Source organism: Rana temporaria, chromosome 7 (genome assembly GCF_905171775.1).
Source record: "Rana temporaria chromosome 7, aRanTem1.1, whole genome shotgun sequence".
NCBI lineage: Eukaryota > Metazoa > Chordata > Amphibia > Anura > Ranidae > Rana > Rana temporaria.
Window position 1 is genome coordinate 199675594 of NC_053495.1, and position 15352 is coordinate 199690945.

The following is a 15352-nucleotide window of genomic DNA, read 5'->3' on the forward strand; positions in this document are numbered from 1 at the left end:
ACATTTTTTTTTTATCTATATGTTTTTGGGGGATATTTATTATAGCAAAAAGTAAAAAATATTGCATTTTTTTCAAAATTGTCGCTCTATTTTTGTTTATAGCGCAAAAAATTAAAACCGCAGAGGTGATCAAATACCACCAAAAGAAAGCTCTATTTGTGGGGAAAAAAGGACGCCAATTTTGTTTGGAAACCACGTCGCACGACCGCGCAATTGTCTGTTAAAGTGACGCAGTGCCGAATCGCAAAACCTGGCCTGGGCATTTAGCCTAAGTAGTTAAACTTGAAAACATAAAAATTTTAGCATAGAGAACACGATCCAGCACCGGCGTGAAAACTTCCCTCCGATGTACAACATTTTAACCCAGGGACCGCACAAGTTAGTATTTATCTACATCTCTAAAGGGAGGAAAATAAATAGTCTTCAGGGAGTAGTAGTTACAGCTGGAGTTCTTCACAAAATGTACCCACACATACGCAGGATTTTTGTGTTCCATATCGTTTTTGGTTGGTTTATAATTCTACAAAGATTCGTTTTTATTTTCGTTTTTTTGTTTTTTTTACTTCAGCCAGCTTTTCTGTTGATGTGATTTATAACTTCCATCTTGAAGGACTTGGAGATATTGTCCAGAGCCTTATATTAATGAGCTGGCCCTCCTGATCTAATTAAATCCTGAAGTCTTGCTGTGTTCTGTACTTTTAACTAATCATGATAAATGGTTGGCATTATGGATTCTGGGACTCTAGTTGGTATTCTATCTGAAACATTTGAACGCATTTTGTGAATACATCTGCAAGAAGTTGATCTATAGTATTTAAGGGATGTCTACTTCACATGCCGGTGACATTGTTGGGCCCATGTCTCCTTTTTTTTTTTTTTGTAAAATTCTTTTTATTGATTTTGACAGTTTATATAACACAAAAAAAAGAAAAACAACAACATAAAATAAAAAGGCAGCCGCCCCAGCACAACACTGGGCCGGTGAAAGGCCAACATGGCCTACTTACACACCCCGCTACTAAGTTAACATAACACCCTAGCCCCCCACCCCCCCCCACCCTTTTTGCTCAGCTCCCACTCTCCCTCCCATGAGACCACCAGACTTTTGACAGGTGTTCCGCCTCCCATTCCTCTCCAGGATTCAATCACGTCACCCCACATCACCCTATTTTACCCAGTATCTGAGATGGTGAAGTTCATGAGGCGACCCATATCTGCCATCAGGCCTTAACCAACAGTCAAGTCAGAGTTATACCAAGCCTGCCATACCTTGTCAAATTTTTTCCCACAACCCCTGGAAAGGTAAGTCGCCTTATAGTATGGCATCATTGAATTGACCAGGCCCTTCCAAAAGCGCACTTCAGGTGCCTCCGGTTTGCGCCATTTTAACAGGATGGCTTTCCTTCCATAAAACAAAAGGATGTTTAGCAGTGTCCGATGAGCCCTGGATGGCACCACCTCCTCCACTAATCCCAGTAAACATACCGTAATTGTCGTCGGAACAGGGGTCAACAAGACTGCTGAGATACAAGAGGTGACCTCCGACCAAAACTGCTTGATCCGAGGGCAGCTCCAAAACACATGCTCCGCCGCTGCAGGAGCAAAGGTGCACCTCCAGCACTCAGCCGGCACCGATGGGTAAATAGTCGCCAGCCTGGCTGGCGTATAGTAGATCCTATGCAGAAACTTAAAGTGGATTAATCTGTCTCTGGCTGCCACCAGATGCTGGAATGGATGTGTCCACATTTCATCCCAGTCCTCCCCCTGGATATCGGGCACCTCACTCACCCACTTGTCCCTGCACTTAACGACCGCCCCTGGACTTGTGGCGAATAACTTCTTATATGAAACCGACAGAGCCTTGGGAAGATCCTCTGTGGAGAGCATCTCCTCCAATCTCGATGGAACCGACTCTATGGCCAATACTTTAAATTGAGATTTGAACGCATGACGCAATTGAAGATATCGAAACAGCTGATTATTTGGCAGATCATGCCTAGCCTTAAGTTGGTCGAAGGTAAGCAACTCTCCATCCATTGTGACATCTTTGAGTGTCTTGATACCCCTCGTCGCCCAACCCATAGGATCGTCGAAAGAATAGAAGTGCGATAATTTAGGGTTCATCCATAGTGGAGTGGATGGAGACAAGCCCCTATAACTGGGGTTTGCTAGATCTACCGCAGCCTCCCATGCCTTAATCGAGGCCCGCATAGAAACCGTAAGTGGAAGATCCATCTTTACTCCCCTATAAATGGCGAACCGCAGAGTTTCGTACGAACCCAAGTGCGCCGCTTCCAACACCGTGGCCGAGTCCCCCTCGTCCGATGTTAACCACCGATGAACAAATACCATCTGTCCTGCCAAATAGTATTTCTTCCAGTCTGGCAAAGCTAACCCCCCCTCCCCCCAGGGTTCCTGTAGAGTCTTCAAACCTATTCTGGGCTGCTTGGGTGCCCACAAAAATGTGCTTGTGAGCCCATCAAGCTTCTTAAAAAAGGATTTGGGGATCCAGATGGGAGCATTCCTTAAAAAGTACAATATGACTGGGAGAATTTTCATTTTAAGCAAGTTAATTCGACCTATGAGTGATAAAGGGAGTCTCTGCCAGGCCTGTATCTTTTGTTTAAAGAAAATCAGGAGCGGGGCCAGATTCAGGGGCATATAGGGGCCCATGTCTCCTAACATGGAGACTTGCTTTGGAGTTGGGGCCTGCAACTGTTTCCCATACAAAACGGCTCCAGCTCCCCCACCCAGTGCCGGAACAAGGTCATCTAGAGCCCCGGGGTGAACAAGCAAGCAGATACACTGACAGATATTCAGGAGACCTGCATGGCATCAGCAATCTGCTAATCGCGGGTGCAATGCTCTCAAAACAACAAATAATAAATACACAATTTATTTTTTTATCTGCAGAAAAAAGTGCATTTATTATTTTTTGTCAAAAAGTGAACTTATCCTTTAGGCTGGGTTCACACTACTACACTACTTTCATCCTACTTTGCTCTGCTACATTGGTCCTACATTTATCCTACATTGGTCCTACATCCATCCTACTTTCATGAACAGGATACTACTTTGGTCCGACTTCAATGATATTCAATGGGCCTGAAGTAGGATCAATGTAGGACCAAAAGTAGTACAGGGAGCATTTTCAAAGTCGGACCGACTTGTGTAGGACGCTACAAGACGCTCTCATAGGGAAACATTGAACACAGAGCAAAGTAGGATGAAAGTAGTGTAGTAGTGTGAACCCAGCCTTAAGCACTTACCTGAGCCCGATCTCAATCCAGAACTGTGCTTGTCTGCAGCATCTCTTCTCGCTCCACCTTCTCTTCTCCTGCCACCCTCTCTCCTCGCGCCACCCTCTATCCTCGCGCCACCCTCTCTTCTCGCTCCACCCTCTCTTCTTGTGCCACCCTTTCTTCTCGCGCCACCCTCTCTTCTCGCGCCACCCTTTCTTCTCGCTCCACCCTTTCTTCTCGCGCCACCCTCTCTTCTCCCACCACCCTCTCTCCTCGTGCCAACCTCTCTCCTCGCGCAACCCTCTCTTCTCGCGCCACCCTCTCTTCTCGCTCCACCCTCTCTTCTCGCTCCACCCTCTCTTCTCGCGCCACCCTTTCTTCTCGCGCCACCCTCTCTTCTCGCGCCAACCTCTCTTCTTTCGCTCCACCCTCTCTTCTCTCGCGCCACCCTCTCTTCTCGCGCCACCCTCTCTTCTCCCGCCAACATCTCTTTTCTCGCTCCACCCTCTCTTCTCGCGCCTCCCTCTCTTCTCGCTCCACCCTCTCTTCTCGCTCAGCCCTCTCTTCTCGCTCCACCCTCTCTTATCCCTTTACCCCCTCTTCTCGCTCCACCCTCTCTTCTCGCTCCACCCTCTCTTCTCGCTCCACCCTCTCTTCTCCCTCCACCCTCTCTTCTCGCTCCACCCTCTCTTCTCGCTCCACCCTCTCTTCTCCCTCCACCCTCTCTTCTCACTCCACCCTCTCTTCTCGCTCCACCCTCTCTTATCCCTTTACCCTCTCTTCTCGCTCCACCCTCTCTTCTCCCTCCACCCTCTCTTCTCGCGCCACCCTCTCTTCTCGCTCCACCCTCTCTTATCCCTTTACCCTCTCTTCTCGCTCCACCCTCTCTTCTCCCTCCACCCTCTCTTCTCGCTCCACCCTCTCTTCTCGCTCCACCCTCTCTTATCCCTTTACCCTCTCTTCTCGCTCCACCCTCTCTTCTCCCTCCACCCTCAGCAACCTGCGCTATGTGTGTCTATAGATGCACACGGCTCGTGATCAAGCCTGTGCATCTGCCCCCATAGCAAGCGCTTTGCTATGGGGACAGACTAAGAAGAGGAGGAGTGGAGGGCATGGGCAGGGAACCCCAGAAAAGGAGGTTCAGGGCTACTCTGTGCAAAACCATTGCACAGAGCAAGTAAGTATAACATGTTTGTATTTAAAAAAATAAATTGAACATTTACAATCACTTTACCATCAGAAAGCTGAAGGAAGGAGGAAGCCCTGGACACTGATCCATTTTGGGACACTGGAGATAATTATTCAGGATGTCCGCACCCATTTAGTCAGACAATGTAACATTAATCTGGACACTGGCAGACTTTTACATTATGTAATTACTGATCTGCATCATGGCCAAAAATGTATTTTAAAGGGGATGCACATTGCCTCTAAAAGACATGCACAAGGATTATATTTGATAAATATTAAAAAATAAAGCAGCCATTTCTACGCTTTTTTTTTTTTTTACACTGTTTGATTTTCTGTATTTACACTTTTTTTGGCAATAAACTTTTTATTTATTAAAGAGAAAGAAAATTACATAATTAAAAGATCACAGATGCAATGTTGTACAAAATATACATCACAGTTTTCAAATACTGTAGGTCCACAATGGACCAAACTATTAACCTTATATCAAAAACATATTGATTGGACAATATGGAGTATTAAAAGGTGTAATCTTCTAGCAGAGAATATTGCATATGAAATAGGATACAAAACGGAAAGATAAAATAGAATGAAACAATAAGAAAGAACAATCCGAGAGGATTCGTGGTGAGGGTGTCTAAGGTTGTATTTACACTTTTCTTAATTTAAAAAAATATATATTTTTCAGTATTTGGGTTAGCATCCTATTTTTTTTTCTATTGAGTAGATTAGGGAGCACGGGAAAAACATTTTTTTTTTGATAAATATTGGGCTAGATTCAGTAAGAGTTACTCCGGCGTATCAGTCGATACGCCGTCGTAACTCTGAATTTACGCCATCGTAAATTTAAGCGTATTCTGGAAACCAGATACGCTTAAATTAGGCTAAGATACGAGCGGCGTAAGTCTCTTACGCCGTCGTATCTTAGGGTGCATATTTACGATGGCCGCTAGGTGGCGCTTCCGTCGTTTTCGGCGTAGAATATGCAAATGACCTAGATACGCCGATTCACAAACGTACGTGCGCCCGGCGGTATTTTTTTACGTCGTTTGCGTAAGGCTTTTTCGGTGTAACGTTGCTCCTGCTTCTATGAAGCGCACACAATGTTAAGTATGGACATCGTTCCCGCTTCGATTTTTTAATTTTTTACGTCATTTGCGTAAGTCGTTCGCGAATAGGGCTGGACGTAATTTACGTTCACGTCGAAACCAATACTTTGTTGCGGCGTACTTGGGAGCAATGCACACTGGAATATGTACACGGACGGCGCATGCGCCGTTCGTAAAAAATGTCAATCACGTCAGGTCATCATACATTAACATAAAACACACCCCCCCTTCCACATTTGAATTAGGCGGGCTTACGCCGGCCCATTTACGCTACGCCGCCGCAATTTACGGAGCAAGTGCTTTGTGAATAATGCACTTGCCCGTCTAAGTTGCGGAGGCGTAGCGTAAATAACATACGCTACGCCCGCACAAAGATACGCTGCCCTTACTGAATCTAGCCCGTTGTTTATTATGCCATGATATAAAAAGAAAGCTGTTTCCGGAATACTTACATGAATTAATAGAGTTTTCTAATTTGTTGTACATTTTATTTAATTTAATTCTTTTTTTCATTTCACATTTATCATTTTCACCAGTTTTACAGCAAAACTGGTGCAAATGTGGCACAATTTGTGAATGGAAATATACAGCAGATGTAGACACATCAGTCATATATTGTGTGTTTTCTGTCCTATTTTATTTTATTTTATTTTTCTAGTTTTTCTAGTTGTACTTTGACCTTTAATCTGCTGTGTTGCCTTTAGCTATGAAACAACGTCGAGCGAGGAATCCAGCTCCTCAGAGGAATACGGAGATGGCAATGTTGAGAAGGCTGAAATATCAACACAAGATGCTGAAAATAACAAGATAGACAATCTAGTTATTGCAGAAACGGGAGACAAAGTGGAAGAAGTACAGCAACCCCCAGAGCCAGCAGGATTAGAGGCCCAACAGCAGAGAAGGTACAATCTATATTAGGGTTGTATTGTGTGAAGCCTTCAGGGAACGATGGGTTTTAGGCCCGGGGTGCTTCCTCCAACTCCCCGGCTGATGCATATAAAATATGTTGGGCCCGTGGCCCCCGAGAGGAGATGCTTCCTCATTCAGACCTCAGCCTGTCCTCCTCCTGGAGGCTTTGCTATTGTGTACGTTTACCAAGTTAAAGCGGGGTTCCAACCGCAATTAGCATTTTTTAACCACTTAAGCTCTGGACCTTTAGGCAGCTAAATGCCCAGGCCAGGTTTTGCGATTCGGCACTGCGTCGCTTTAACAGACAATTGCGCGGTCGTGCGACGTGGCCCCCAAACAAAATTGGCGTCCTTTTTTCCCCACAAATAGAGCTTTCTTTTGGTGGTATTTGATCACCTGCGGTTTTAATTTTTTGCGCTATAAACAAAAATAAAGCGACAATTTTGAAAAAAATTCAATATTTTTTACTTTTTGTTATAATAAATATCCCCCAAAAACATATATAAACATTTTTTTTCCTCAGTTTAGTCCGATACGTATTCTTCGACCTATCTTTAGTAAAAAAAATCGCAATAAGCGTTTATCGATTGGTTTGCGCAGAATTTATAGCGTTTACAAAATAGGGGATAGTTTTATTGTATTTTTATTAATTTTTTTTTTTTTACTACTAATGGCGGCGATCAGCGATTTTTTTTGTGACTGCGACATTATGGCGGACACTTCGGACAATTTTTACACATTTTTGGGACCATCGTCATTTTCACAGCAAAAAATGCATTTAAATTGCATTGTTTATTGTGAAAATGACAGTTGCAGTTTGGGAGTTAACCACAGGGGGCGCTGTAGGAGTTAGGCTTCACCTAGTGTGTGTTTACAACTGTAGGGGGGTGTGGCTGTAGGACTGACGTCATCGATCGAGTCTCCCTTATATAAGGGATCACTCGATCGATACGCCGCCACAGTGAAGCACGGGGAAGCCGTGTTTACATACGGCTCTCCCCGTTCTTCAGCTCCGGGGAGCGATCGCGACGGAGCGGCAATAAACAAATAGCCGCGCCGTCGTCCCGGATCGCTCCCCGAGGGAACCCGACCGCCGCATGTAGTGGGGGGGGGGGTCCCGATCGGACCCCCGACCTGCGGAAAGGCAAGGACGTACATGTACGCCCATATGCCTGTACGTGCCATTCTGTGGACGTACATATACATGCGGCGGTCGGGAAGTGGTTAAATGTATGTCCTTTCATCCTGCGTTTTTATAATATAAATCCGGTCACTTACTATTTTACAATCTGCCGCCGCTCCGCATAGATATTCAAAAAAGATAGTTTATAAAACTATGTCCACACTGTTGTCATTTTGCTTGTGGGCATTGTGAAGCCTACAAGCACTTACTTCCTGGAAGTCTTGGATGGGGAGTGATAATTGGACAGCGCACTGCATCCTGGCAAATGATGACGCACATTTCCCAGGAGCATTAGACTGAGATGATGTCAGAATCCTAGGTGATTCCAAAGGCAGATTTTGTGGGACTGCATAGCAACAGGCATTTCCAGATGAGTAAAAAAAAGTTATTTTTTTCTTTTTTAGGTCTAATGAGCACAATAATGAAAAATACATTTTGGGATAGAAACTCCACTTTAAGCTGGCCATACATCATACAATTTTCCTATTCAATTTCCTTTAGGTTTACCTTCAAGTATCTAGTGCAAGGGCCTGCCTGACTGCTTACAAACTGAAAGTGTTTAGGTGTGACCTCATATTGTATGCTTTCAGTAAATCTAAAGGAAAAATGTACAAGAAAATTGTATATTTATATGTTCTTTAGACCTCCTAACCTGTGACCAGGGCTGTCTTAATGCATGGGCACCCCTGGGCACTGCCCGGGGGCCCCAGGTACATTGGGGGCCCCATAATAATTTTGCATTACATTATACTTGCCAACTGTCCCAGATTTGAAGGCATGGCCGCGTCCTGGGCAGCATCCCGGAACCTGTACTGTGCCCTCTTGATCCCGGTATTCTGCCCTCCTGGCTCCCCTTGTACTGTGCACTTTTGCTCGGTATCGGCACAGATGCTAGTATCGGTGCAACCCTACAGGGAACCATAGAGGAACTGTGGGGCTATGGGGCCGCTGTGGCTGAGCGCCACCTGCAGTAAAGACAGTAGACTGCACCTGCCTACAAACACACTAATGCTTTTTACCTTTATTAAAGCGGGGGTTCACCCGAAAAAAAAAAAATTAACATTAGATTGAGGCTCATTTTGTGAAGGGGAATCGGGTGTTTTTTTTTTTAAATCAAAGCCGTACTTACCGTTTTAGAGAGCGATCTTCTCCGCCGCTTCCGGGTATGGTCTTCGGGACTGGGCGTTCCTATTTGATTGACAGCCTTCCGACCGTCGCATACAGCGCGTCACGAGTTGCCAAAAGAAGCCGAAAGTCGGTGCGGCTCTATACGGCGCCTGTGCACCGACGTTCGGCTACTTTCGGAAACTCGTGACGCGATGTATGCGACCGTCGGAAGGCTGTCAATCAAATAGGAACGCCCAGTCCCGCAGACCATACCCGGAAGCGGCGGGAGAACATCTATCTCTAAAACGGTAAGTACTGCATTGATTTTAAAAAAAACACCCGATTCTGCTCCCCGTAATTAGCCTCAATCTACTGTTAAAAATGTGTTTTTCGGGTGAACCTCCACTTTAAAACGTAGAAATTTCCCATTGTATGTAGACATGCATAGGTGTGCGCAGCTAGGATATGTGCCCCTCAAAGTCCAAACACATATGTGTGTGTTCATATGTATATATACTGACGGTGTCAGTAGGGCAGAGATTGGTGTCAGTAGTTTTTATTTATATTATTTAATTTTTTATTATTTTTTTGTCAATTTTTTTTATTTTTCCATTTTTTTTTTTACAATTTTCTAGGAAGCCCATTAAGGGGCTGTGGTGAAATATCAGGGGTTTAAACAGGGGTGATCTGCGCAACACAGGGTGATTAGGGTGTGCCCAGGCACACCTGGCACACCCTGTGCGCCCAGGCACACCTGGCACACCCTGTGCGCACACCTATGTAGACATGGATCATGCACAGTACATTTCTGCTTATGTAGAGAAGAAAAAAAAATGTGTAGTCAATGGCCCGGATTCACAAAGCACTTGCGCCGACGTATCTCGAGATACGCCGCGTAAGTGCAAATAGTGCCTGAAAATAGGCTTCATCCGACCGACGTAACTTGCCTACGCCGGGGTAGAGTGGGCGCATATTTACGCTGGACGTATTTGGCGCTCCCATTGATTTTCTATTCACATATGCAAATGAGGGAGATACGCCGATTCACGAACGTACGCCCGTCCGACGCAGTGCGCGTAAAGTCATACGTCCGGCGTAAAGTTATGCCCCATAAAGGAGGTGTAACTCAGCAGCATCCATGCAAAGGGCTGTACCAGGGAACACAAGCCGACGTATTTTACGACGTTCACGTAGAATATGACTAGGCGTACGTTACGTTTACGCCGTAGGCAGTGATCCGACGTATCTTAGGCAGTTGTTCCGACGTGATTGTGAGCACGCGCACTGAGATGCGGCCACGGGACGGCGCATGCGCAGTTGGCGATACGTATCTGTCTGGCGCTCGGCCCATCATTTGCATGGGGTCAAGCCTCATTAGCATGGCTCACGCCCACTTCCACTTACGCCGACTTGCGCCTTGGAAACCCAGTGCAGATTTGGAAGCACTGGCTTTGTGAATTCAGTGCTTGCCTATCTGCGCTGCGTCGGCGTAGCGTAAAGGTGATACGCTACGGCGGCATAAATATGCGCCAGTGTCTGTGAATCCGGGCCAATATCTGTACATGGAAAGTCTGCCCCATTGCATTTTTCACCTATAGGCACTGGCCTAATGCAAAATCCGGCCCATATAACTGCAGTAGCAATGTGACCCCCGGGTATTATTTTATCATTTGCTGTCTCTGGAGCTGTAGAGGAAATTGTGATCGGGACTTCAGGAATTATTGTGACGCTCCAAAAGTTATCTCAACAGTTAATTCTCTTAAACCCTGAAGACCGACAATCTAGCATTTCGATGTTGGTATAAATGTTCTCATCGCACAGCCCCTCCAATCAGCATTCACCCAAAAAAATGCGCCGGGGCCCAGGAATGATTGCAGGTCACATGGCTCGTACCTCCCGCTGCTGAAGACTTGACTGTTCAGCAGATATTTTTCAGTTTCAGAATCGGTTTGTGTTCCAGAATCTCTTCTGAATGGAATTTTCTTTTGTCTTCATGTTTCAGAAGATGTCTCGTTGTTCTTGTAAAGCCATTAACTGACGTTTTTAGTATTTATTTCAGATTTTCTGCTTTGCATAATGCTTTCCAGATGTAATCTTTTTTTCATAAACCAAAGCGGGGATGGACGCCCTTGAAAGTAATTTATTTACTTGACTACATCATCGTCAAATGTTTCCAAAATCATGTTAGACATGCTCAACATCATTTATCAGTCAGACAGCATGTGTGTGTGTATTGAGTTTTGTTCTCTTTGAAATACTGTACTGTATAGATAAAGCCTTTTAACTACTTAACTACTACTTTTCAAACTTGGTGTTGAAATTATTGGGCCAGATTCACATACATTTACATCGACGCAGCGTATCAGAGATACACTACGCCGCCGTACCTTACCTGGCGTATATTCAAATCCACAAAGATCTCGCGCCGTAAGTTACCGTGGCGTAGTGTATTTCTGGCGGCGGAATTCAAATCGGCGGGTAGGGGGCGGGTTTCATTTAAATGAAGCGCGTCCCCGCGCTGAATGAACTGCGCATGCGTCATCCAGAAATTTCCCGCTGTGCTTTGCGCGAAATGACGTCATTTTTTGAACTTAGACGTGAGTTACGTCCATCCATATTCACGGACAACTTACGCAAAAAAAAAAAAAAATTCAAATTTCGACACAGGAACGACGGCCATACTTAACATGGCAAGTCTATCTATACGCCGCAAAATACCAGCTTTAACTATACGCCGGAAAAAGCCGACTACAGACGACGTTAGAAAATGCGACGGCCGCGCGTACGTTCGTGGATCGTCGTAAATCCCTCATTTGCATACCCGCAAATCCACCCAGCGGGCGCCGAAGTATTGCACCTACGATCCGAAGGCGTACAAAGCCGTACGCCTGTCGGATCGAACCCAGAAGCCGTCGTATCTTGGTTTGAGGATTCAAACTAAAGATACGACGCGGGAAATTTTAAAGTACGCCGGCGTATCAGTAGATACGCCGGCGTACTTGCTCTGTGAATCTGGCCCATTATTTTTTTTGCTCAAAAATTACTTGGAACCCCCAAACATTATATATAGATATATACCGTATTTGACGGGGTATAATACGACCTTTTGTACCTAAAATGTTGGCTCAAAGATCGGGGTCGTCTTATACGCGGGGTGCAGACTGCGGGCGTCCATTTTTTAAAAGCCGCCGCGCCTCCTCCTCTTGCTGTTCCGCGATAGGCTCAGTCATGGACGAAAGGACGTTTGTGATAGGCGGAACACTGAACACAGGCTCTGCTGGGAAACTGAGTGTTCCGCCTATCACGGTGCAGCAGGAGGAAGAGGCGCGGCTCTTAGAGAGATTAGAGAGAGATATATATATTTATACACATATATTTAATAATAATTATTATATATATTATTTTCCTTTCAGACATCCTAGAGAATAAAATGGCGGTCATTGCAATACTTTATGTCACATCGTACTTGCGCAGTGGTCTTACAAGCGCAATTTGTGGGGAAAATATACCCTTTTTTTTTTATTATTAAAAAATAAGAGAACAGTGAAGTTAGCTCAATTTTTTTTACATTGTGAAAGATAATGTTACGCCGGGTAAGTTGATATCCAACATGTCACGCTTCCAAGTTGCACCCGCTCGTGGAATGGCGACAAACTTTGACCCTTAAAAATCTCAATAGGCGACATTTAAAAATGTCTACAGGTTACCAATTTAGAATTACAGAGGAAGTCTAGGGCTAGAATTGAATAATGGGGGGAACTAATGCGCAAACCACACTAACTAGAGCAATTATAATAAAATAATACAAAATTTAACACTAAGCAGCAGCCACGACAATAAGTGCTCACGCACAAGTAATAATTGATAAATAAGGGGGGTGATGGCGCTTGCTAATAATCAAAATAATAACATATAATATTTAAATCTTGGGCTAGAATTATTGCTCTCACTCGAACGATCACGGCGACACCTCACATGTGTGATTTTAACACCGTTTACATATGCGAGCTAGACTTGCATATGTGTTTGCTTCTCTGCGCAAGCTCAGCAGGACGGGGGGCTTTAAAAAAGGGAAATTTAATTTTTGATGACAAATGCCACTCAATAATGAAAATGCGATACACCTTGCGCTATTATGATCCAATCGTGTGTTACTGTAAATATTATTATTATACAGGATTTATATAGCGCCAACAGTTTACACAGCGCTTTATAATATAAAAGGGAGACAATACAGTTATAATACAATAAAATACAATAAGGTTAAGCGGGCCCTGCTCAGAAGAGCTTACACTCTAATAAATATGGCCAGTCCTCTCAGATTGCTTACTGTAGAAGTACCGAATGAGAATAATCTTTGCACCAAATGCCCAGTCCAGCTGGACTTTCTATCTTTTTTCCCTTGAAATGAGGAAGACTGCCAGATACGGTCCATTAAGTTATGTTTTGAAATCTGTCAGTGATGCAATTCAAATACCAACGCTCTTTTACCAAAGGGAATTTTCCTTTAATGCAACTTGGATGCAGTGCTAAGAAAACAGAACTGCACATAGATCAAATCTCTATGGTAGAATCTATTGAACATTGAAAAAAAAACATAAACAGTATGTATATAAAATATATAATTGTATATGTGTACATAAAAGTAAGTACTCCCCTCACATTTTTGTAAATATTTTCTTCTATCTTTTCATGTGACAACACTGAAGAAATGACACTTTGCTACAATGTTGTGTAGTGAGTGTACAGCTTGTATAACAGTGTAAATTTCCTGTCCCCTCAAAATGACTCAACACACAGCCATTAATGCTGAGATGGCCACTCCAGAACCTTTACTTTATTCTGCTGTAGCCAATGACAGGTGGACTTGGCCATGTGTTTTGGATCATTGTCATGTTGGAATGTCCAAGTACGTCCCATGTGCAGCTTCCTGGCTGATGAATGCAAATGTTCCTCCTGTATTTTTTGATAACATATTGCATTTATCTTGCCAACAATTTTGACCAAATTTCCTGTGCCTTTGTAGCTCCCACATCCCCAAAACATCAGCGATCCACCCCTGTGTTTCACAGTAGGAATGGTGGACCTTTCCTCATAGGCATTGTTGTCTCCTCTCCAAATGTAGGGGCAGATCCACATACATAGACTACGCCCGGCGCAGATGTGAGATACGCTACGCCGCTGTAACTTACCTGGCTTTGGTTTGAATCCTCAACGCATTCGCGCCGTAAGTTACGGCGGCGTAGTGTATCTCTCGCGGCGGAATTAAAATTGGGCGGGTAGGGGGCGTGTTTCATTTAAATGAAGCACGTCCCCGCGCCGAACGAACTGCGCATGTGCCGTCCGTTAAAACTCCCAGGGTGCATTGCTCCAAATGACGTCGCAAGGACGTCATTGTTTTCAACGTGAACGTAAATGGCGTCCAGCCCCATTCACGGACGACTTACGCTCTGCTCAGCCCCAATTCCGAATCTTCAGATCAGCCCCAATTCCTGCACCATAAGATCAGTCCCAGTTCCTGCACCATCAGACCTCAAATCAGCCCCAATTCCTGCACCTTAAGATCAGCCCCAGTTCCTGCACCATTAGACCTGTGATCAGCCCCAGTTCCTGCACCATCAGAGCTCTGCTCAGCCCCAATTCCGAATCTTCAGATCAGCCCCAATTCCTGCACCATAAGATCAGTCCCAGTTCCTGCACCATCAGACCTCAAATCAGCCTCAATTTCCAAATCTGAAGATCAGCCCCAATTCGCGCACCATAAAACCCTCTGCTCATCACCATCAATCAATAACGCAGAGGCCTTGAATGCATACCTGCTGCAGATGGCAGTTTCACTTAGAGGAGGAAGAGGGTAGGCAGGCAGGCCAAGAACGTCCACAGCCACTTGCAAGGCATTTGCTTGTGCTGGTAAGAGAACTGTCACTTGAACATCAGTGTGATCAGGAAATATGATGGCCTGCGGCCGGGATTTATAATTGGAAGCATAGTAAACTGTCAATTACAGCCTATGACGTGGTGCTTCTTGGGGTCCACATGGGGCACCCCTTGCCGTCGTTTGCGGACTCCTGTCATTAGATATGTTTTTCATGGGCATTTTCAAGCCAAATACTCAAGTCGCTTTGTATGTTTCTTCTCTTCTCCTAGGTTTTCGGTGGGTGATGCGTTTCGCAATGAATGTCAGATCCTGAACAGTCATCTTTCAGAACTGAGGACCACCACAGATAACAAACTGGTACGCACCCCCCCCCCCTCCTCGTTCCCCTCAATCTCGTCTCTTAGCGTTGGTTCCTCTCGCCCCCCCCAGGCTAGAGATCACAGCACCGCGTAACGATTGGATTTTTAATTAAAAAGCGCTGTGTTCGCGGCTTGTGTTGCAGGCTGAAGACAAAGGCTTGTTAATAGAATTTGTAGTATAATTAATCTCACAAGGCCACAAACTTCCTGCTCTTGCAGAAGGACAGAAATTCCGAAGGGCTAATATAACAGGGCTGTGTAGAAAACACCAATCACAGCTCACCTCTGATTGCTGTTGCTGCAGGGCAGAGAAATTGGGTTGCTTTGGTTAATTGTATTTTCCACATGATCACGATCACAGTGTTGTAAAGTAG

General features: G+C 44.8%; 1 protein-coding gene across 2 annotated transcripts in view; it reads left to right on the forward strand.

Moving 5' to 3' along the window:
• KANK4 (KN motif and ankyrin repeat domains 4) overlaps positions 1 to 15352 on the forward strand; it is a 189221-nt gene that overhangs the window by 134795 nt on the left and 39074 nt on the right. For both annotated transcript variants that reach the window (XM_040360800.1, XM_040360799.1), the window contains exons 5-6: positions 6247 to 6444; positions 14889 to 14976. In XM_040360800.1, coding sequence (XP_040216734.1) covers positions 6247 to 6444; positions 14889 to 14976 — 286 coding nt within the window. The remainder of the gene's footprint in view (positions 1 to 6246; positions 6445 to 14888; positions 14977 to 15352) is intronic.